The following is a 24,241-nucleotide window of genomic DNA, read 5'->3' on the forward strand; positions in this document are numbered from 1 at the left end:
AGGAAATGGTTTCATGAACAGTAGTACAAGAGGAAGAAAAAAAAAAAAAATGTCCTGTGCAGGCTATCTTAAAACATTTTGGACTGTTATTTCAAAATCAAATTTCCACAAATAAAGAGAAAAATGTCATTTACTGTGGCACTTCTCGCAAAGTCGGAAGGTTAAAAGAAAGTTATTTTGTAACCAAGCATAAAATAGGCATTTGAAAAATGATTTAGCTGGAAAAAACACAATTTTTTCCACATTAAGATAACTTAAGAACACCCAAATTGATTTTTATTAGACTTCTCATATTCACTTCTGAGTTGACACATGCATGAGATATTCAGCCCTAAAGGTCACTTCTGAGAAAGCTATAAGTAACTGGAAACAGCACTGCAGGATGAAATGATGTCTCATTTCTAACTATTACTGCTGGGGAGTGATAAATATTTTACTCCTGAGGCTAAGAACTGGCTCCTGTAAATAAATTTCTATTTCTCGCCTGTACTGATAGCTGAAAGATGATGTGGCAGCGATGGTTTTCCCGATTCTAGTAATTTGTTCAAAGAGAGGGTGGGACTGCCCAACCTGGTTTCAGCAGACACCGGTGCCAAGGGATGCCGGTGAGGCCGGCGGGCCGGCGTTGGAGGGAGCCCACCGCGCGGTCTCCGTGGCCAGGAGAGGGTGGCACAGGGTGAGCCCCGGCTCCCCTCGCCCCACCGAGAGCAGGGCCCGCCGGCCGTGCCCAGCACCGCTGCCCTCTTCCTCCATGTCGCCCCTTCCCAGGGTGCTCAGCGCTTTTCTAAAATGGCCGCTCAAAAGCCTAGCTCAAATGTTGCTAGTGAGCCCAGCTGCTAACGTCTCATTCACCCTCTGCAGGCTTTGGTCACCCCATGCTTTATTCTCTACCTCTCCTTTTCAGCGTCAATATTAGCCATTTAGGCTTAAATATGAAAAAAAAAAAAAAAAAAAAAGGAAACAAAACAAAACAAAGCGAAAGGGGGAGGCCTTTGCTAAGTTACAGCTTTTCTCCAGAGCTGAAAGGCAGGCTCTGCTATCAACTCGGAGAAGGAAAGTGAAGAGGGAAGAGATACGGAAAATTACAAATTATCAGTAGCAGCAAGCTGTTTACAGGACTGCTTAATGTAATAATACTTTGTTCATAGTTCTGCTTAGGAGTCTGCCTAACGAAGGAATAAGGTGTACTTTATCTGCGATTAACAGGCTTGAGTCTTGAGTCTGTCTGCTTACGTGATTTAGGTACACTCCTATCTAAGAAAAACGAGATAATGGAAGAAGGATGCTGAAGCCTGCAGAACTACCAGATGCAACTGGTTTTGTGGTCTCAGCTGTAAGGGAAAGGGGAAGACAGAACCAGGTTCACAGAGAGGACACTGTGATGAAGATGAGAATGATGAAGTAAACGACCACCGGAGGTCCTAGACCACCTAGAGACTGTAGTGCATATGCAGAAGTAGGCAGCAACATATTATAATGATTTATTGGAAAAGTAATGAATGTTGTTATTAGTCCTTGGAAATTATATGCATATGTAAGTGAAGTGTGTATAAATACCATAAACTCCACTACAGTGGTACGCATATTAGGAGGAATGATCCCCCATGCGTCCCACGCGTGGGATAAAGAATAGATGCTTAATAGCTATTACGGCTATTGAGACTAAATTCTCGGTTTCAAAAGGCGGGGAGGAGGTGGGTGGCTGTGGCTCCCTGCGGGGGGCCCAACCCTCTGTGGGCCTCCTCAGCTTCGGGCTGTGGGGTCCCGGCCACCCCCTGGGCCCCGCCGCCCGTCCCGACACCGCTGCCCCATCTCGGGGGGGCGGGGGCGGGACGCCCCTCGGCCCCGCCCCCTCGCCGCGTCGTCACAGGCGCGGGGCGGCCGCCGCGCCCGCCCTGGCGCAGGCGCGGGGCGGCCATGTCGGCCGCCGTGGAGCGGCGCTTGGCCCTCTTCCGCGCCGCCCGCCAAAGCCCCGCTGCTGCCGCCTCCGCTGCTGCTGCTGCCGCCGCCGCGGCTTCGCCGCGCCCCGCAGAGCCGCCGGGAGAGGCCGCGGTTCCGGAGGCCGCCGAGGGACAGCAGGCCGCCGCGGCGGGCCCGGGCAGCGGCGCTCAGGTGAGCGCAGAGGCGGGCGGGCCGGGGGGCGCGTGGCGGCGGGACCGGGGCCTGACCGCCACGTCTCGCTGCCGCCTCCACAGGCCCGTCCCGGCGGGGCAGCGGCGGCTCCGGCGTGGGCTCGCCCGCTGCTGCTGAAGGTGCTGCTGTGGGCGGTGCTGTGGGCGCTGTTCGCGGAGCTGGAGTTGGGGCTGCCGTACTTCGTTCTCTCCCTGCTCTACTGGATGTACGCGGGCACCCGCGGCCCCGCCGAGCGGCGGCGGGGCGAGCTGAGCGCCTACTCCGTCTTCAACCCCGGCTGCGCCGCCATCGCCGGGACGCTGACGGCCGAGCAGCTGGAGCGGGAGCTGCATTACCGGCCCGCCGCCGGCAGTTAGCGGCCGGCCCGGCGGCGGGGGCAGCCCCCGCTACCCCCGCGCCTCGTACCACGGACCCCAGGAGGGGCTGGAAGGGGGTTATTTCTATGCAAAACGCCACCGGCGCCTTACTCCTGCTCCGGTTTCCCCAGGCACGGTCCGGTCGCCAATAAAGCCGTAGCAAAGCGTGGGCTCTGGTCTGGTTTCCTGGGGGACCGGGCAGCTGCTTGTGCTGCTGTTGCAGCCGCTCCCGCTTTCGCCCGGCGGCAGCGTGTCAGCCGGTGAGTGCCAGCTCCTGAGGGCCTGTGCCGCTGGTAACGGGAAGGCTGGGGTTTGATGACACCTTTAGCGAAATGGCCAGCTACTTTTCTTCCCAGCACTGGCCAGAATCCTCTCTCTGAAGAAAAGACACGAGGCACTATCGGTGTACCTAAAACACACGTCTTTCATCTAACACAAACATCAGTTTTCAATGCAAGTTCCCCATTTGCTTCATATTACAGCTTTCACCATTTGTAAAGTAACCAAGAAAGACTTACTGTTATTCCTGGCAGGTAATACATGTCTTTCTTTAACCATCATTTTGAAAACATCTGAGGTGAGTTTGCAACAGATGTGGAAACGTAAAAGGCCCTCAGATGGGACAGGGATTTGCCCTGTCAAAAAGGATTCAGTCCTTTTACCACAGCACAACTAATGATGCTTCATCCCACAGACTGTCAGGTGTACTTCTTATACGATCCCCTGGTATTTTTGGTATCTAGATCATTGCATTAAAACAAATCATTAAGTCATAGTGAAGAGCAGCTGATGGAGCTGAGGAATAAGTTGAGAAGTCACAACTTGGTGTTTCAAATCCTGGTTCTTTCTGCCTTTTCTAATTTAAGTTACACACAGTGGTTCAGGCTTGACTTACCCCATTGTTCTGTCATTGGCTGGGGAAACAAAAGGAAGTGTCATTTAATGAATTTAATTGGACTGGAAAGAAGATAGATTAAAGCACAAGTAATATGTTTAACACTGCTAAGCATCTCTCAATAGCTCTCCACAGCACTTGCTTGTATAAATTTCAAATGCTGCTATTTAAAGCCTAGCACAGAATTTTTGGATTTGCACATATTCCACGATCCTCTGCTAAAACCCCTCCAAGTTCTCACAATTCTTACTGATTCCTTCAGAGTCTGTACAAATAACATGCTGCCTTTTGGTTTTGATTAACAGCCTCTGCAGGTTCAAAGGACTTTTTGTAGTAGGCATAGAATTGAAAAGATAAAGCTGTGTTTCCATGAACTGGACTGTTTTTAGAAAGTGTTCTTCTAACTTCAGGGTAAGAGGTAGTCAGGTGCTACTTAAAGTAAATACACCAGTAAGCGACAGAATTTTGTGAGTTGAAACTTTATTCACAAGGATAAAAATTAAGTGTAATGTTTAAGGGGAACTGGTAATCTGACATCTTGCACAGTTAAATTCTGTTGGTGTGTTTTAAAACAAGGAAATACATGCAAATAAATATTAAATATAAGGTAACATCCATGAAATTATAAAACTTTATAGCAGCAATGCTAGAAATAAAATTTTCATTTGCCATAAACTCTAGTTACATTATGTCCAGGTGAATCTATAGACTCTTCTAGTTAATGCTTCATGAAACAAGTTACCACAGTAAGTGAGCATGAAGCTGAAAGGCAGAATAAAAATTCATACAGTTCATCTGTTCCAGTGCTTTGTGTCGCTTTGCTTATTTCTTGCTACTCAAATAAATGCATGTTATAAATTCTGAAATAGAGATGGCATGAATAACAACAAAGGCTTGTAAAAGGTTTTACTGAAGTAGATAAAGTATGATGGAGAAATTGGTGTTTAGGCCTTGCTGAAAGAGTACTGTAATTCTGCTTTGGTGGCAGTTATTTCCACGGAGTCATTCCCTCAGTACTTAAGAGGGGATTTAAACAGGTTTGAAGAAGTGAGAGCTTAGTAAGAGGGGAAACCCCCGCCCCCCACATTCCGCCATAACCCTCTGCTTGGCTAATATCTCACTTTATCATCTCATTTTTCTCTTGGATTCTAACAAGGCAGAGGTTACAAAGGTATGTTTGACATCTGGTGCTGGAGCTATTTGTGTGGGCCCAGAGCCTCTTAAGTGAATCAGAGGGACAAGAAGAGCCTAGTAACTCAAAGGCATGTCAGACTTGAAAAAAATCTTGTGACAGCAACTAAGTACAGGTTTGTTACCACACATGTCAATACTCTTCCGATGTCTGTCCTCTTTTCTTTGTTAACACCTACTTTTTTTTTTCTCAGCATAATAGTGAGTTAAAACACTTCTGTAACTTCCTTTGCACAGCAAAACTATCATCTTGCTAACAGCTATGCAAGTAGCAGAAACTGTTGTTTTTTCCAGGTTTGCACACAGCTAAGCAGGGCCCCGGCACACTAGCACACACTCTTGAATATTCATGAGTGAAATTATTCCCTCCAGTGTGCATTAGCATACAGCTGTAAATTTCATCTGTTGTCATGCTGCCTTTTCACCTACCAGTAACTGACTTTATCAGTCTTTTCCTATTCAAAGCACTTCAGGGTAGATGTTAGATACATCAAGCATACTCTACGTACAGGAAGCTAATTACATTGTAGGAGGGCGGCAGTTAACATACACGTGTAGTAGTCGGGTATTGTATTGATGGTCACACAGGATAGAAGCTAGTTATTAAATTTACAGGAGAACCTGAGGTGCTTCATTCCAAGGTCAGCTCTGCAACAGATGTCAGAAGGGGGAGGTCTGGAAGTGGCCCGCGTAGAAGCCAGTGTGCTAAACGTACATGAGCCAGCCTGAGCACTGTGGTGGATTTCTACAGATAAGTCTGACTTCTCCCCCTGGAGCTCAATTACAAGCATTATAGCAGAAGGTAACACATCTTCTCTAATTCAATTCCAACCTGATGATTGCAAAACTAATCCACCTTGTTGGCAATTTGGATTCTAACACAGTGATTGAATAATCCCATGCAAAGCAATCTAGCTTCAGGCAGGAAAGATGCTGAATTACATCCCAGAATATCCAGTCCACTTTCCTGGCAATGGCAGCTATGAATGCAAGTGCAAGGAGAGACTTGAAAATTGGTTGGTTGGTTGTATTTTTAAACCTGCTGAGTAGTCTGTCTGCTATACCATGGAAGTTACTTACTACAAGAAGTCTACGGACAGGGATATTGGCAGAGCTAGTCTTTGGCACCTTGCCTCTTTGTTGTAAAGGGAGCACAAATACCCGCTGAGTAAAGACATGTAAAGCTTGTTATTAAGTGATGCAATGGATCACGTCCTGCTTGCAAAGGTACCTCTGTGTCCCCAGCAACGCTTGTAAACCTCGGGGAGGGCAAGGTAACGAGCAGGGTGGATGCATTCACCGCGACAGCCCTCGCAGTTTTAAACAGACAGAAGCCCATTGAGTTTAGGATAGTGGGGGTTTTTGAGGGGGGAGGAGGGGATGTTTTGAATCCCGCTGGTGGCGGGCAGGCTGAGGAGGAGGAGGAGGAGGAAGGCAGCGCAGCAGCCGGGCGCTGTCCAACATGCTGAACCTGCCACCCTCCCGCGGGGGCCGCGCCGGGCGGTTCCTCCTGCCTGCCTGGAAGAGAAGCTAAAGGGAGCCCACGCTGCACGCTGCCCACTCTTCTCCAAGTAGGTGACGTCTCCTTAGAGCAGCTGTGGCCACAGGCTGACTTCTGTGTGTTTGCACCCCCACGGGGCAGAGTATAGCTCAGGAAGAAAATGTGCTCTTGAAGCACAAGTCATCACCCCATCCCTGTTAACACCTGCGAGCCAACTGGAGCGGCAGAGTACTGTATAAAAACGTAAGGGCTGTGCATTCAGGGGATACTTCCATCCTTGTCAACAGAGATAACACACCTATTAATAGCAGAAGAGGCCCCTACCACATAATGGTTTTGTTTGTTTGTTTTCAAGTAAAGCTTAAAAAGAGCATTCAGATACGTACACCACGCTACCTGCTGTATTGGTAGACCCTTCAGGATGCTGTTCTGCATCCACTCAGGAAACAGGTAAGCACTGTTTTCAACTTTAGCTTTGGGAAGCTCTTGCTACAAAACTGATTCTTCCCTAAAATGCGAGTTGCATCCCACTAAGTTCTATTTTTCTAAAACTAGTGATAGCACCTTACCCCATCCCCATGTAAGTCTAAATGTATTTTTTGGCAGTAATCATATTCTGTATCCTTGTAATTTAATCAGTTGATCACTCACCTTGCCCACTCAACAGTAATGAGCCATTGACCCTGTGGTTTCAGACTGGATCAATGCTATGCTAAGTTTCGGACACCTGGAGGCCTTGTGTACAAATAGGAAGAAACTCTTTTAACTTACTTTAGACGTGATAATTTTTTTCTCTGATGTGTTGATTACATTAGCAGATTGCTTTCTCTGGAAACCTTTATCCAATAGCCTGCAGGCAATGAGCAGCATATGCTTAAGTTTCTTGCTGGAGATGGCATACTTAAGCCACTTGCTTGGGTATTTAAGGGTTTTCAGGTATATTACACAGTTAATTGTTCTCAGTCCGATTCACCTGCAGAAATCCTAGCTGAATGTGGCCTGGCAAGTGGCAGCGTAGACACTACTGCCTACCGTGCCTCCACTACTGATGCTGTTGGCCGGACACTTAAGAGGTTTCATACTGCTGTCCCTCTGGACATACAAATGTTCCAATCTCCAGCGCTCCCAGCTTTTCCGAAACTCCATCTGCACCTAACAGAAGCAAAGAAGGAAACAAAAGGAATGAATATAGAACTAATCAGATCTTTAAATGACTCCATTACAAAAGAGCAAGGAAAAAATAAAGATACTGAGAAAAGCTGGCAATGTTTTAAAGCTGCAATATTATTGCTTCAAATTATCCAATTATCTCATTAGTCCATTGTAGGGTATTCCATATTTAAAATAATGGCAGCATTCACTTTTATTCGTAGAAAAAAAGCTCTTTTATGCACTGGGAAATCTTATCTTCATTATTTTATCCTAATTTGTATTCAGCTGCAATACTGAATGTACTCCACGCCTTACCAGTGCTAACAATTAAGTTGATTTTGCTTATCAGCCCTGAAATTGCTGAAAAGACTGGCTTCCTGCTCAATACTGTCACTACAGGTATTCTTAAGAGTTCTGTTTTCACTTCTGGTTTGATTTAAACAATATTATGTCTTGGATTATTTTTGTTCTTTGACTTTTTTTTTTTTTATTCCATACAAAAATGAAGATTTATTCAGAATTGAAAAACCAACAATTAAGCATGTACACAAAGACTGTACTTCCCCCACCCGCCCACCCCCTTTTTAAATAGCAATTACAATATCTTGTTCCAGATACTGGGGTTTTTTTAAAGCTTCAAAATATGCTCATCCATTCACAGGCTCTGGGTTAAACCATGTAACCTCTGTATTTATTTGGAAGTTTATCCAGGGTCTTGTAACTGCTAAACAAGGACAGAATTTAGATCTTCCTGTTCCATGGGTAAAGTTCTTGCCACTTGACTGAAGTAAGAACCTCCATTAGCTTTTAACACATAAAGCAGAGGACATAAAATTGAACGTTTTTTACTCTAGAAAAAGGCAGGACTGCAACTACAGTGCTCAATTCATTATGGTGTGTACTTCAGTCTGGAAGTAAGTTCACTATAGGTGGATCACTCGAGCCTTCTCTGGAGACTTCTTTTTTGTTTCCTTTTAGGATCCAGTACAGACCCCCAAGAGACTAAATAGGTTGATGGCAGTTCCAGCACAGGCTTGTCATCATACCCAGGCTGCTGAAACCCTCAGACTCCGAAACAAACTTCCTAGGGAACCAGCTGCTGTACGTCTGTCTCCTGTGCTTGTTCATTCTGAAATACTGAATCTGGGAAGCAGCCCTAAAAAAGGAGCAAAGCCTTACATAACCAGCTGTCTTCCCTTGGTGGTTACCTGTATCGGTGCTTGTCAGCTCTGGGCTACAGCCCTTGTACTGACTCCTGTCCTGGTGGGGACCAGCTGCATCTCTGTGTTTCTGACTGTCCCTCTGGTATCACAACCAAATGGGACAGAAGGAAAGATGCTGAGATAGAAGCTTGTATTTTACCATGATAACAGTGGGTCGTTGTGTCAAAAGCTGCACAAAGACACCAGAAAAAGACAGCCTATCTGGGATAGCTTGTCACAGAGGAGTGACGGGGAACAGCCTGCTAAAGACAGAAGAGGAAACAGTGAAATGCAGGGACCATACTGTCTGCAGAATTGACCGTTTAACCACCCCAGTACTTGGTATCTTTTGTGGGCATGGAAAACAGCTGGTTTAACAGGCAGTGCTGGGAAAAAGCAGTTGTAGACATTTACAGGCAGATCCGGAAAGAAAGCATGAACGTACTTATTGACAGAGTAAGTCAGTGAGCAATAGAAATGGGTATCTTAGGATTAGTCAAAGGAAGAAATGAGTTTTCAATCTGGCTGGACATGACAGGCTGTATCCTAGAGCTATGATACAAATAGCCTGCAAGATTGAAACTAACTGAATGGGAAGACCTGAACAAAAGACTGTATCAGAGATACTGTCTTAGGAATGGAACCGAATGACAAAATATTAGTCTTCTCTCCAGAGGTTAGGAAAAGGGTAAAGAGCAGCTCTGATGTCTGTGTTGAATTGAGTTTTTGCCTAGACGGCTGTGAATGGCCAAGGGAATAGGTTAAGATTTATTTTGTAAAGAGAGGCAGTTCTTGAGCACAGAAATAGATCTACAGATCTTTCAGCTAAGTAATTAGCCTAGCAAGTTCCATGTGTGGATAAGATTCCCCAGAAATAAGCTATACAGGGAAAAGGGAACAGAGAACAAAGATCCCATGAGAAAGGGGAAGAATGAAAATTTGTATGTGTTTTGAGAGAGAAAGGGAAGAGGTATGAGAACTTGGAAAAGACAGTCACGGAGGTTAAAGGTGGAGAGGACTTCTCACAGCAGCTGATTGAGCTTAATGCAGCTAATGGGCAAGGATGTTGACTGTGTTGCAATTAATCTGGAATCATTACAAAAAACTTAAAACTTTGGCAAAAAACCCTCAACAAATCATAGAGGAAGGAAAGTAGGTCCGAAATGAAGCTGGTGGAGGAGCTCAATGGATAGTCTGCATAGAGAATGAAAAGAAATGAAAAAGGGAAGATTGGACAGTAATTAAAAAAAGAGTTAGGGCAGACTCTTTAAGGTAGAAGAGAGTGAAGTGTGTTCCATTGTGACAGGAAGGAGTGCAAACAGAAGCAGTAAGACTACAGAAAATAAAACCTGAACCAGCTTAAACTAATTCTGGTGGAAAGAGGCAGCATCTCTGTGGTTTAGACTAGTTCTTACAGAAAGCAACACTAACTGCAGAAAAACTGGTCATATTAAGCCCAGCTCATTTTGCAAAGAACATTGGTGATAATAGGCAATCTGATGAGACCCTGCTCTTGGCTTCAGAGCAATATCAGAGAAAATTCAGAATCTCCCAGGTGAAACATGACTGAAATATGAACACATTTTAATGTTTTTCCGTAAGTAGATACTAGAAAGGGACATTAATAGCACTTCTAGCTTAATTTCTACTCTTGATCTGGTATCAGGACTTGCAAAAATCTTTCATTCTGTATGGCTAAGGAAAAAGAAAAGGAGTCAATGAGTCATAGACAAAAATAAAAATATAGACCATATTGCAAACAAGGATAGTGTTCAGGCACATACAGTCTGTCAGAAGAAAAACAATTACTCATTTAGTTTAGGAAAAATTTCTCATATAGTTTAGGAAAGAAATAGAAGAAACTTGACCTAATCAAACTCTTTACATGGATTTATTTTATGGATACTGATGACTGGGATTGACAAAGTCCTTCTCCATTCTTTTAACAAGAGTTGGAACAAGCAAAATAATTCATCCTAGATTGTCTGTCAGCTTCCTGTGAAGCTGAGTACATTGCAGTTAGATTTTTATGAATTACATTAGAAAGGCAAAAGAACTATAGCAGCAAGAGATTTGGAGGACCCCTTAGAAACGCAGGTAGGCTATTTCACAGTAAGTTCTCTCAAATGAAACAAGCCTACTGCTTTCAGGGGTTGTAATAAAGTTTGGGCTGTGATGTAACTTTGCCCTTGTATCACATGGAGGAAATTACTGGGCATTGTTCATGAGAGACCTGGCTGCAGTTGCACAGGGCATGTATGAGTGAAGGTCAAAGTGAATCAAAAGAAATACATGATGCGTCAGCAGACAGTGCCACATTTCAGGATGAAAATACACCAGTAAAGCTGTACAAGGGATTTGAAACAAATAATCTCTGATTCATGCTTGAGCAAAGCTTGTTGCTACTCACTTCTGACTTTTGTAAACAGTACAATTAACACATTCACCTAAACTAAACCTTACCCACAAGCTACAAAAGTGAACAGTCTCCTGCAGGGCTTAATTCCAGATGCCTGCTGTGACTCCAGCCTAGTCATAATGACACAAGTAGAACAATTTTCCATTGATTCCAATTCCTTGGATGAGGCCTATCTCTCAGTAGATGATCTTGAATTACCGTGTCATGTTTAAAAGTAGATTTAGCATGAGTGTAAAACACACTGATGTGCATTAAAATTATTAATGTGCTTCCAAATTAGTAGTGTTTCCTTCCCTTGCAAACCTGGCTGCTGAATGAATGAATAATAATAATAATAATCACTTTAAGGGTAACACGAGAGATTTCTGCGATACTGAAACAGAACAATATTCTTCCCCAACAGGGCTTCAGCAGAAGCCACAGAAGATAGTACTTGCAGTCAATTCACTCAAAGCCCGGGCTACGTTTCTTCTGGGCCTGTGGGAGAGCTCACCCTCCACGAAGTTCAGTTTTAATGAGAGTGTGATGATATCTTCAAGTAGCTGGGCCACAGGGAAACCAAATGAAACCAAACTGTATGGGCATTAGCCCAGAGGACTCCAACCTCACCAGCCAGCTGAGCTGAGTTCTCAGAATAAAACAGGCTCTACTCCCACATTCACCAAAACAAGCAAATAAGAAGTTCTGTGAGACAGATTAGGAGGAGCTGCTATAATTCTTAATAAACGAAAAGCTCCAGCAGTGCAAACCATACAATTGCGAGGAAGACAACTTGCAAGATTTCATGTCTACAAATAGTGGCCCTAAACTATACTGCCTGAATTCCTTCCAACAACATTTGTCTGAGGAGTTATCCTGTGTAGCTGTACAGAGGAGAAAAAAAAAAAAAAGTAAAAGTCCCAAACAAGGACAATTTAGCAGTTCAAGACCATTTTCAATTTCCTTTTCCTATAGTGGATGCTGATAAGGCAAATTGGAGCAACCAGTGTCGCTCTTACCTCATTATTGATGAAACAGTAGAGAATTGCAACCATCAGCCCCTGCAATCAACAAAAACCAGAAGAGCAGTGAGCAGAGCACTTCCCTTGCTTTGCCAAACAAACTTGCAGAGGGCTAGAGGCTCCATGCTGGAATGTCCCATATAAGACTGAAAGATGGAGCCCATCTGTGTTCCCTGGCAGCTCTGATGGCAGAGGAGAGGTTTGAGCAAACTATGTCTCAAAGCACATGATCTTAGGAAAAAGGAGTTAAACTATTTTCTTCAACCTGTTATATTTTTCTAAAGATTCCTTTCCCCTTCTTTTTCCTTACCTGGTTTCAAGTTATAAATACTTTGTAAATGAATTCAGTGATCTGAAATACAGCTCTGTGCTTGATAAACAGGGAACAAGTGGGTGAGCAGGAAAACTACAAGAATAACGATTCCCTTAGATGAGAGGACTCTTTTGAAACGGCCTTACCTAAGGCAACAGCTAAATAAAAATCACAGTAAACCTACATCCTCCTCACGTGCAGTTACAGCTGTAGACAGCTACCCCTCACAGCACAGATTTTCCAAGGAGTATCAAAAACACTGGAGAAAGCACAAAATTTGCTTTTAGCAATGCCATTATACAATTACAGGAAATCACACAATTTCATTATTGCCTTGAGGTGTCCCATAGGAAGTAGATACTAATACGTGGATAGGAATACCAGTTTAATGTGGTAAATTTAAGACATTGAAAATAAGAGCATGTGACACTAACATCTAACTTGGCTATTAAAAATTAGTCCTTATACTTTCCCTTCCACTGTCATAATCCTGTAATATCCAGTGCTAAATTGCAAAATATAAAGAACAAGGAACATGCAATGAATGAGAAAGAAAGCAGGTCCCCAAACAGCAGTTAAAAATACCTTATCCATATGGGCACAGTGTGGGCTCTACCTGGAAAGAAGCGAAGGAGAGTTCGGTAAAAAGCTTCACAAAGCGCAGCATCCCTCTGGCATGCTCATCAGTGATAAAGGCAAAGATGACCTCATGGGTCCCCAGCAGCGGGATGAGAGTCAGCGTAGACTTGGCCAGCCTAAGATCAGAAAGAAAGAAAAAAAAAAAAACACCACTAAGTAGATCACTGTTGATCCCAATGATCACTGGCAGTCATTCTTTCTGCACTCTGCTTCTGACACGCTGTCAACTTTGGTAAGTCACTGCACTGCTTTGTGTCGCAGGGTCCTCCTCCAGAGGCTGCAGGGAAAAAAACCCAAATCCTCAAAACTTTAGTAGGTTTCAACATGTTTTAACTGCCCCTGACACTCCACTGCAAAGCTCAGAGCAAAGCTCTGTATTCAGCTACTGGCTGTACTTCACTTGGGAAATCTTCCAAACTCAGGAGGATGCCATGTGCTTTCTTGTACCTGAGATAACTTCCTGTGTATCCTTTTCCCCACCTGTGAGAAAGATGACCAAAACCTACCTTGTTGATGGCCTGAAAGAAACGATCTATCAATAATTGGAATCTTTTAAAAATATCTTGGCAAAGGGAGGAGTACTTGCTATTCCTTCCCATCTCTGTGGTGTGTTAAATCTTCAAGACACTGTAACTAACCGTAACCGCAGAACACTTTGTAAAAGCAGTTAAACTGTCTTAAAGTGAGTGATGACTCCATGATTTAAATGGCAAGTTCAAAGACACAGCTAGCAAAGGAAAAAAGACAAACCAACCTGAAATAAAACATTCTTCACCAGTGAGAGAGCAATGCTCAGGGATAGAACCACAGAAAAACATTCACAAGAATAGACCTTAGCTCGTTTAACAGGCATACATGCTAGCTACCCAACAGGATAATGAAAGATGCCTGAGCCTCACCTGAGAGTTTATAGGGCTATCCTGGGTCACAGAACCTGTCAACATCTCCCAACAACCTGTCTTGAGACAATTCAGTAGATACAAAAATCACTCAACTAGCAGGGCTGTCACTACTTAGTAGATCTTGTGTGCCCCAAGGCTGCTGGCTGCTACTCTGAATCATGTAGTCATTCAGGTTGGATGGGACCTCTAAAGTCTCTGGTCCAACTCCAGTTCACAGGTTACTCAGGGCTGTATCCAGCCAAGTTTTGAGTATCTCCCAGGTCCTCCACAGCCCCTCTGGACCTCTCTTCCAGCATCAGACCACACTCACTGTGATTTTTTTTTTTTCATCACTGACATGCAATTCGAATTTCTCTTGCTATAACTTGTGACCTTTGCTCCTTGTCCTTTCACTGTGCACCTCTGAAAAGACACTAGCTCCATCTTCTGTATAACCACCATTAGGTACCTGAACACGGCAATTAAATCCTTGCTTAGCCTTCTGTTCTCCAGACTGAATAAACCCAGTTTTCAGCAGCTCCTTCTATGTCACCTGGTCCAGCCCCTGAACTAGCTTGGTGCAAAGCTGATTGCAAGTCCCACAGGGTTGGAGGGACAGGATACAATGTCTTTCTTGTACTGAGGAACCTCAACCTAGACACCAGAAGTAGTCTCACAATTGCTGAATGGAGGTCACTTCCCTTGACCTTCTGGCTATGATCTTGCTAGTGCAGCCCAGTACTTGGTCAGCCTATGCTGTCATAAGGGCACAGCGCTGAATCATGTTCAACCTGTTGTCCTCCAGCATCCCTGGATCCTCTGTAAAGTTGCTTTCTTCCCAGTTAGTGCCCATCCTGTACTGCTGCATGGAGTTATTACACACCAAGTGTAAGGCTTCTGTCAGCCCATCCACTGGCCTGCCAATGTTCTTGATACGCAAGGACTGAGGACTGGTGCATCAAAGCTCCTATTGAAATGAAACCATTTACATATACAAGTAAGCAGAAATATGCAGTGGACCTAGGCAGACCATTGCATTAGGGGGCTTGTTTAAATGAGCAGCTTACCAGCAAGTCTTGTGATGGAGGCTCTGCTCCACTGCCACCTGCCTGAGATTGAGATAGAAGCAGGAGACTGATGCTGAATTGGCTCTGGAGACACCACCCGGGTCAAAAAAAAAAAACCGAAGTTCTGTAGGTGTACAGCAATACCGTAGCTTATCTAATGAATGCTAATTGTTCTAGATGTAATACTTGGAGAGCTCTGCCTTAACCAGGAAGCCATGAAAAGTCCTGTGAAAAGACTTCTTGGGTAATTAAGACCTCTCTCTAAAGAAAATCCTTTCCCTAAGAAAGGGGAGAAGTTTCTCCACAACTCCAGTCCTTCTGCAAAGGAAAAAGACTTGCTGCCATACTGAAGAGTGAGCTCTGTCACTCCATCAAATGAACGGGCAACAGGAGAGAGGTGAAGGAAAGATTGGCCTGAGAGCAAAACACTCTTCTCCTTTCTATACACAAGTGTTTTTAAGCTAGTGTCTTTCTAGGGCACCTAGACTGGTCCTTGTTTAAAATAACGCATTCCAACATAGCAGTTCTGTCTTTCCTCCACCCAAAATCTTTTCCAGTGTCTTTGAGCAGAAAAGAAGGGAGGGGGAAAAATTATGATACAGGAATCTCTGACTACTGGTCTTGTTATCATCAGAAGCACATCAAGGAACTGAACTCTTCTAGGTAAAAGACTTCCCCAAAGCTTATGACTATAACCACCAACCTCCGGACAGACCACCAAGACTATAGCATTCATCAGTGAAGAAGGATCTGCTGCCGGTAAACCCTTTTCTGATAAAGCATTTTTGTTTACATAGCAGATTTTTGAACATGCAACATGAAAAAATGAATGAACACACACCTCTGGGAAATGGCTCACCTGCATCAAACCTTCCTACTGCTTGCAGAAGTCATGAGGGCAAGGGCTTTCTCCCTTGACTGGGTAAATCTACAGTCAGACTTCTAAATGGCTTCAAGCTATCAGAAGTGGAAAATTCCCCCCTTCCAACACTGCAAATTTTACCCTGGTAAATAAAGGTCACACATATTTAAAAAAAAACCCCAAACAGTAGGCATGAAAGCAAAGCCTACAGCTCATTAAAATGAGTCATTTTCTCTGCTTTGTGCTCTAAACACGCATTAGGCTTTCCAAAATTTCACATGAGCTAAAGAAGTTAGGTAACATATAAGGTAATTCTATACCCTGATGATAATGCACCAAAATAGATGCTGTGTCTAGCTTAGAAGGCTGCAACAATGAAATACCCAACTTCAAACTAGCTAACTCAATCACCAATAGCAGTCCAGCTACCATAGCATGTAAGCTCCACACTGTTTAATTGAATAACTTGTTATTTTCTACATTATTTTTCAGACTGCAATACAAAAGTATTCTCTGAAATGCAGAAATGAAGGATGTGACCATGAATCTTAACAAAGTGATTAAGTAACAGGAAGAATACTGACACGAACAGGGTGAAACCTGCAAAATTAAAATTGAACGTTTCTGTGATAACCCTGATCTCTCTCTCAAAACATCCTATGCATTCAAGATTGAAAGTTTGTCCCAATAACAACTGTCAAGAAGAACAAGGAGCAACACTCAAAACTCAAATGACCCATCTTGATCTTCATTGAAGTTGAAGCATTTATTTCTATCACTGATATTATTTATTTCAAAATAGGATAGGATAGAATATTTCAGTTGGAAGGGACCTACAACAATCACCTAGCCTAACTGCCTGACCAATTCAGAGCTGATCAAAACTTAAAGCATGTTATTAAGGTCATTGTCCAAATGCCTCAAACACTGACAGGCTTGTGGCATCAACCACCTCTGTAGGAATCCTGCTCCTGTGTTTGACCACCTTCTTGGTAAAGAAATGCTTCCTAATGTCCAGTCTAAACCTCTCCTGGCGCAGCTTTAAACCATTCCCACATGTCCTATCACTAGATCCCAGGGAAAAGAGCTCAGCACCTCCCCTCCTCAGGAAGCTGTAAAGAGCAATGAGGTCACTCCTCAGCCTCCTTTTCTCCAAACTAGACAAGCTCAAAGTCCTTATCCAGTCCTCATAGGACTTTCTTTCTAGCCCTTTCACCAGCTTTGTTGTCCTCTTCTGGACACATTCAAGGACCTTGATGTTCAGTACTTGCATATGCTGCAAGAATTTTAAAAATATCTGCTTAATTAATATTCATCCAGTATCATGGAAGACTGTAAAGTGACAAACTCGGAGGGGTCAAGCCTTTTGTTCCTGTATAACACAGGTGTAACACCTGCCCTGGCTTCACCAGGAGGGTCTTCTGGGGACTGACTGTCCCAGCAGTCACACCAATAATGCGTGACACCATACCTGTGCATTACTCAAAGCCTGTGATCTTTAACCACCTTTGTCAATCCATTCCTTCCACATACCTCCCTGTCTATTTCCGTTTTGATAGGCACGAAACGTGTCAGACCACCATATGACATACCTGCATTTTATGTCAGTTTTGCACATCAAATTAGCCTGTAGTTTGGAGATGATGATGCATATAACTCTGATAAAGATCAGGAAATTTACCTGGAGAAATGAAAGAAGGATCGATATCATCATCAAGAAAAACATGTGCATAAGTGCTCAAAGAAGCTGTTTTGTGTATGCACGTGTGGGTCCCTCTGCATCCTGCTACTCTGCAGCTGCAGAATCTGCCATGGAACCCAACTCCTTGCTAAGGAACTGTGCTCTAAATACATCCTCTGTGAATGCACAAATAGCCTTTGAAAACGCAGGCAGTTCTCTAAAAGCAGGCGAGCTTACCTACACCTCTGGGGAGTGAGACACAGTAAAGGTGTGGGTTGTCATTTTCCCTTGTCTGGAGGTCTAACACAGTCTTCTGGCTGCAGAACATGGCATTTCTCCCCAGTGCCACACAATTTGTTGCTCTTCTGTAGCCCAGTACCTGGAATATTATCTTTTACCTCCCTGTACTACCTGCCATAGCCTTCTGCATACAGGGGAGTTAACTGGATCGCTGCATCATGCTGCTTTTTTATCATGTGCTGCCACTAGAACATGACAGTGTGTGGCCAAATTAAACGAGTAAAATGCTAGTCGGGAATTCCAGTGACAGAAGCCAATTTGGTTTCATAAAATCACATTTCTGAATGAAAATGTCAATATCCTCAAAGGTTATTAGCCTTTGGACACGCACAACAGCCATGTGCACATCTGCTCTTTGTCCTGTATCATGCCCCATTCTCATGGAAATCTGCCAGCTCGCTGCACGCACCCCGTACTCACCCCAATGGCGATGAGAATGGGCAGTCTGATGATTAACCAGTAATTCATGTTATAGTTTCTGGTCCAGCAACTAGAAAGATGGCAACAAGAAGGAGACAAGAAGCAAAATTTTCAGTACATTACTAAAATCTCCTGCTTTTCATTTTTTTACAGCAATGCAGATAGAAAACAATATTGAGGACTAGATACCAGGGAAAGCATATCATGCTGACATGGAAACAGATGCAGTTGCTTCTTAGAAACACTGAATGCTTTGTACTATTGCAGCTATCATAATCCAGCTGGATACTATTCACTGGCCTTTCTTGCCCACTAATGGCTAGCTCTTCTCCACAATTTGCTATGAATTATCATCAGTTAATTGTGAAGATTTACTCCATTAAAACCAAGGTCAAATTTGTCATGTGGCTGCAAGGAGAAGGGGGGAACCTGTTTGAGCCAGACCTTTCCTGCATGGTTCCTCTCTTCCTCTTTCTGCATTATTTTTTATTACTCTTCAGTCTCCATTGTCAGGTCACCTTATTATTCAACGGTTTGTTAGTTATTTATCCCATTACCTACCATCACTTTTCTCATATCAATATTTAGATGAGTCATCTGTTTTATTTGTCCTTATTTTCAAAAAGGACCTAATAATTTCAACAAGGAGAAAGCAATCGGGCAGCAAACTCCAGTTTCTTCAGTGTATATGTACAGGTTTCAGGCCCAAAGGGAGTTTTAATAGTTATAAGCAAGTAAAAATCAAAGATGGGACTAATAGTTCCCAACTTCTGTTGGCCAGCTGAGCCCTCTGTCAAGTAAGTAACATGGTGCAGGCAATATAATACTTCATTCTTTCTGTAAGTCTCATTTTAACTTTTTAAATTCCTGTGTCCTTGATCAATATTGGAGAATTATCACAAGAAAAGTGATGCCTGAAAGCCACAGTTTGGAATCACTGGTTCAAAGTGAACTTTACACTGAAGGGGTTTGTATACATAGTTCTTTTAGGTCCCCCCCGTCCGCAGCCAGCCACCCCTGACTGTACGATGTGCCATGTGTGTACACAATGGCCCAGGCGTTGGGGCAGGGTTCACATGCCACTTCACCTGTTGCTGCAGTGACAGCATTCTCGATATTTCTATGAAATAACTTTGTTAGCTTCCTGCCATATTGCTCAGCATTACTCAAAAGCAACAGCCATCAGTAAAGCCAGCAGGTTTGAGCCACACAGGCTGTGAAACACGAACTGTGAAACAGCACTACAGAAAACACAGGTTCCTTCACAAAACAAGTTTCTCTTCATCTCCAAATCTCACCTGCCAAAACATATATATGCTCAGTGTTCCTTAACAGGCCTATGAAACTTCAGCTTGGGTGATGTTGGTGGAGAGTAAACCCTCCTCAACCTTGTAATGGGACAGTCAAGTTGAAAGAAACTAGCAGTCTGTGCAGCACATGGTAGGGATCCATGCTACAACACCCCATTCACACGTGCTCACACACTAGAGAAGAAAGTGAAGCAGCCTGGCTGTGGCAATTCCATATTCCCCTGCAGGTACTGCAAGCCTGAGAAGGGCTCAGGATTTCATTTTTCCTTTCAGTTGCAGTTTAATGCAGATGACAAGCATATTATTCCAACCAGCAGCTCCACAGCCTACAATTCAATTTTATTTTAGATACTGGCGAGAAAAGGTGTATATATGTACAGTCAGTGTACCTGAGCTGCAGTGTAACAGAACTTCTTAATTGGTACACATGACTGGGAGCCAGCTTCATGGAGCCTTTAAAATCAGTATTATTTGAACCCCTCAAGACCAAAAGGATAATAGGCATAGATGGAAGTGGAGTTCTAATTTTATGACTAGTTGCAGTGGAAGCAGAGGCAATTTTATAATTTCCTTATAATGATGGAGGCTGAGAAATGATTCTTTGCATTAACTCTGCTACGTATCTCTGTGTATTAATTTGCTTTCTGTGGCACAGAGCAGTTTTAGCTACTTTTAGATTTATACAAATATGTGCAATAAAAACGCCATTACAGCCCAATTAAAGTGTCATGGCTATTAAAGTGTCCAGAAAAAAAAATTGATAGATCTGTACATGATTTCTTGTCCATTTGTGCTTTCTGGGACTTCCACGCTAATAAATACACCAGTATCTATCGTGTTTAGGATCTATCCCTGTAGTTTGCTCAGCATCACTCAGAAGATGCTTGGCAACTAATAGCCTCAGAGCAGTAAATGAAGAATTGGTCCAGTGAAACAAATGCTACTGGAAAGTTTCTGTCTTTGCTTATCAATCTGGTATTCTTTTTCTAAAAATGAAAACAATGAATTTTTACCTTGAAGAGGTACAGCTGAATAGCTCCATTTTTAAAAACCGTCATAGGTTGGTTATCTTGTTCCCATAATCAATTGCAGATAGAAACAAAGATGTGTGAGTATCAGCTCATTAGGCACAGTCTAATCACTGAGAAGCACTGCCTGCCTTTAATTTTATTTGTAATCTTGACAAATTCTTTTTCAATAGCTCACTTTTTTAAAACAGCAACTACTTTCTAAAGGAGTTTAGTGTTCCACATGTAAGGAAAGAAGGAGCCAGTCTGCAAGTAAGTCTTGCAGGCTTCAGTCCTTCATTCAAATGGCTACATTCACAGGACTGCCTCAAATTCCCAGTCCTGACCACATTTACTCCCAGTTATTCCTCACAGCCAGGGATGTAGTTAAGTCACAAATGAAATTTACAGCCCGCTGCACACCCATGGTGACAGCGCTGTTGCAAAGAGCATGAAAGATATCCCTGGATGCTCCAGCAAATGCCTGCCCAAGGCACAGAAATCTTGCCTTTCAGAGAAGCTGCTGCACGTAGTTATTTATTGCTGTTTTTTACAAATATTTATACAAGATTTAGAAGATTCAATAAGGTGCAAAATTGTCCCTTTTAAGGTCTGCTGAAGGCAGTGAGTGACAGTTTTCCTTAATAGAAAACATAAATCAGCTTTGAGCACAGCATAATGTAGGAAGCTCAGCATGAGCACTTTGAATATATTTTCTACATCAATGGGAAGATATGCCCATGGAACATCGGCTGTTCAGAGGCTGCATGTTCTCTATACATATTAAGATAATTTTAACAAAACTTGCAATACCTCAGTATGGCCACAATCTTGCTACAGAATATTACCAAGTCAACCTTGAGAAGAAAAGTCACAAAATCCTAGCATTGGTTAAGTCAGAACAGGCAGCTTTGACTGAGTTGATTCAATACTATGAAAGACACTAAAAAGAGCCAGCAAGGATTGTGTCTGGTGGAGGGAAAGAAAAAAAAGAGAAAAAATGAACCTCTACAAAACTGCTGGCTGGGTTGTTTGGAAACTAAGTAAGAGGAAGACCCAATAAATACTACATTTACAATAAAAAGGAAATAGCATAGAGTTATTTATTTCATCCCAAAGAAAGCTACCAAAATATTTCCAGGCAGTCACTGTCGCTAAGAATAGGCAGCCACTTTCCTCCCTTTTGTTTATTAAAAAAACCCCGCCAAACTACAATGCTATTCGGTATATAAAGCATATATAAAGGCAATGTTTCAGAACAGCCACTATGGAAAAGTGGATGAAAAGTATCTTCTGTTTTGCAGCAGTCTTGTGTGAGGTATAGTTGACTTCAGTAAGTCTAACGTAAGCAGACAGAGAACGTGCCTTTATTTTAGGAAGCTATAAATAACGGAAGCTTAAACAAGACCAGGCAATCACATTTCTGCTCCTAGGCATAAGCTAACCACTACAAATTGCAGGCAGAATCCTGTGGGAGGTTTTTGCCTTCCACTGAAGCGTAAATGTAAAGGCTACTGCCAAAGGCACAGTATCAGGAGTTGTCTTGGTTGGGTATGACGACTTCTACTGTTGATACTGTAACTACAGAAAAACAAAACATACCTTTCCTTGACCTGCAAAAGGATAGATTCATTCAGACATGCAGAAAATTCTGATCAGAAAGAAACATATGGTCCTTTCTGAAATGTTATGCAAGACCTTCAGACAAAACAGAAGCAATTATGTGACGTTTCAGCACATTGCCAAAGCAAACCACACCGAACAGAAAGCAAACAATGACCTGCCGGTGCACACATACAGCACAAATGAGATAGCTAGAAAAATCAGAACTAAACCAACCCCTCATCTTCATAAAGGTACTTGACAGTTCCCCAGAGGATAACAAACAGCATTGGCACACCTGGGAAGAAAGGAGACATGGTTGACACTGACATTAAGAGACAGGGAGAAGCAGAGAGAAGGACAAACCCCCCACATAATTATGAGCTACATAATTAACTGGTGGCAGGGTTGCAGCTCCTACCCAGTGCAGATGGCTGTCAGTGGTGGGAGAGGAACTAACACATGTAACTTATTTTGCCTGGGCCCCCACCTAGCTCCTAACAGGCATGAAAAATGAAAACCAGACCATCACCCCCATACTTGACATATACCAGCTTTTCCATGGAACGTTTCACAGAGGGGCCAAGGGAACAAAATTTCTGGGAGCCCTGCCAGCCTCTATATTCATGCTAGAGAGGAGCAAAGTGCGTTCTGACCCGAAAATTTGCATCCACATTTCTGCCGGTGGGTCAGCTACGCTGTACTGAGGCAGCACCAAGCTCAGGCTACCTATCGGCATCGGGGCTGGAGCACACTCAGCCCCACGTACCCCCGATGGCAACGGGGGGCGTGGGCACACGACACGTAGCGGGTGCGCTCAGACCTGCCCCAGAGAGGTCCCAAGCTTGGGCCGTGGGACTGGCATGGACAGGAGTGGCTGCAGCAAAGACAGCAGAGGCGTCTGGCCTTGAGAAGAGGCTCGATCCTACGCTTACCTGACAGTGCATGTGCTACGGTTGGCCAGTTTATCTGGGGTGTAAAGAGAGAAAAGCCAAATAAGCTGGCAGTCATTACTTGCTTTACAGTGTCAAAGGCTCTCAAATTCATTTGTTTCATTTATGAAATGGCTAGGTCTTGAAAAATAATTTTAAAGTGCATCTACCAACTAACACTGAGTACAGGGAATGTCAAAAAAGCCCACAAAGGAAGGAGAGCAGGTTGAGATGCAATGAGCAGGATGAAGAATTCTGCCTAAGGATGGATAAAGGTGGTCTAATTCCTTTGTGTACCTCCTCGGACCATGCCTGATGCTGTATGAACATTATATAGGAAGGGCAACATTTAATGTGCTTTGTTGCTGCATTCTTAGGAACAAATATGGTAAGGGACCATAAGAACATCAGTGTGCAACAATAAGGACTGCACAGGGCAAATACACAGCTCCTAACAGCAGAGGCCACAGGGAAATCGGTGATCTCTTCCAGTCTGAAAATCTACAAGCAGTGTCTGTAGTGAGTATTATCAGTAAAAACCTTCTCTCTTGCTGTACTGTATTCTTTCTCTACTATCAGAACAGCTAAATAATACAGACATGAAAGACCAATTATTCTGCTTAATCAGTGTTTTTTTTGTTGTTTTTTTTTTTTTTTTTTAAAAAAAGAGGGAATAAAGAGCAGCAAGAAAAAAAATACCAATAATTAGAATAATAGCAAAGATAATGAATTGAGTAGAGATTACTGGGACAAGTGGCTGAACATGTTCCATGAATGTACCTGATACTGGCAGTACACAATATTTTGGGAGCAAAGTTACTGAGAACTCCGTGCTGCTTTTATAGTGGCATAAGAGATTAAGAACAGGCTAATTGCAAATCACTTCCAAACACAAATGAGCCTTTGATTCACAAAAACTAATTATAGTTTAAACTATTTATTTCTTGACTTTGTTGAGAATTAAGACATCTTAATAAGAAACTTACAGGATAATACACAAACAGTGAGGCTGTATGTCAGTGGAGGGAACTTATACGTTGAGTGATAACAATAATGATTTGTGGATGCCAACATCTTCCAGATACATCAGAAATCTCTCCATATTTAATCACATTACTTGAATTGAGACTCTTATTAATATTATATTTAAAAAGAGCCTAGGTAGAGAGAGGCTGGTATTATTGAACTGCATCAGCATCCTGCTATGTAAATATTATACGAACGAATAGGTGACATGTACAAGGTGACTTGTTCAACATCCTCTGACCACTCCCACTTGTGATACAGGCCCCTGGTGCCTTGGTATTGCAACACCATGAGTCACATTATTTTCCAGCTAGCCATACACATTTTAATCTGAGACACGAAGACTTAACA

The 24,241-nt window shown here is 43.1% G+C and overlaps 1 protein-coding gene across 1 annotated transcript in view; it reads right to left on the reverse strand.

Moving 5' to 3' along the window:
* Positions 1-2,486: 2,486 nt before the first annotated feature.
* The window catches only part of GLP1R (glucagon like peptide 1 receptor), a 91,287-nt gene continuing 69,532 nt past the window's right edge, over positions 2,487-24,241 (reverse strand). Inside the window, exons 8-13 of the mRNA XM_042789707.1 lie at positions 22,170-22,230; positions 18,014-18,083; positions 17,205-17,293; positions 12,780-12,918; positions 11,848-11,889; positions 2,487-7,228 (exon numbers count right to left, since the gene is read on the reverse strand). Coding sequence (XP_042645641.1) covers positions 7,061-7,228; positions 11,848-11,889; positions 12,780-12,918; positions 17,205-17,293; positions 18,014-18,083; positions 22,170-22,230 — 569 coding nt within the window. The 3' untranslated portion in view covers positions 2,487-7,060. The remainder of the gene's footprint in view (positions 7,229-11,847; positions 11,890-12,779; positions 12,919-17,204; positions 17,294-18,013; positions 18,084-22,169; positions 22,231-24,241) is intronic.

This window comes from Tyto alba, unplaced genomic scaffold, assembly GCF_018691265.1.
Source record: "Tyto alba isolate M040663 unplaced genomic scaffold, T.alba_DEE_v4.0 Super-Scaffold_16, whole genome shotgun sequence".
Classification (NCBI taxonomy): domain Eukaryota; kingdom Metazoa; phylum Chordata; class Aves; order Strigiformes; family Tytonidae; genus Tyto; species Tyto alba.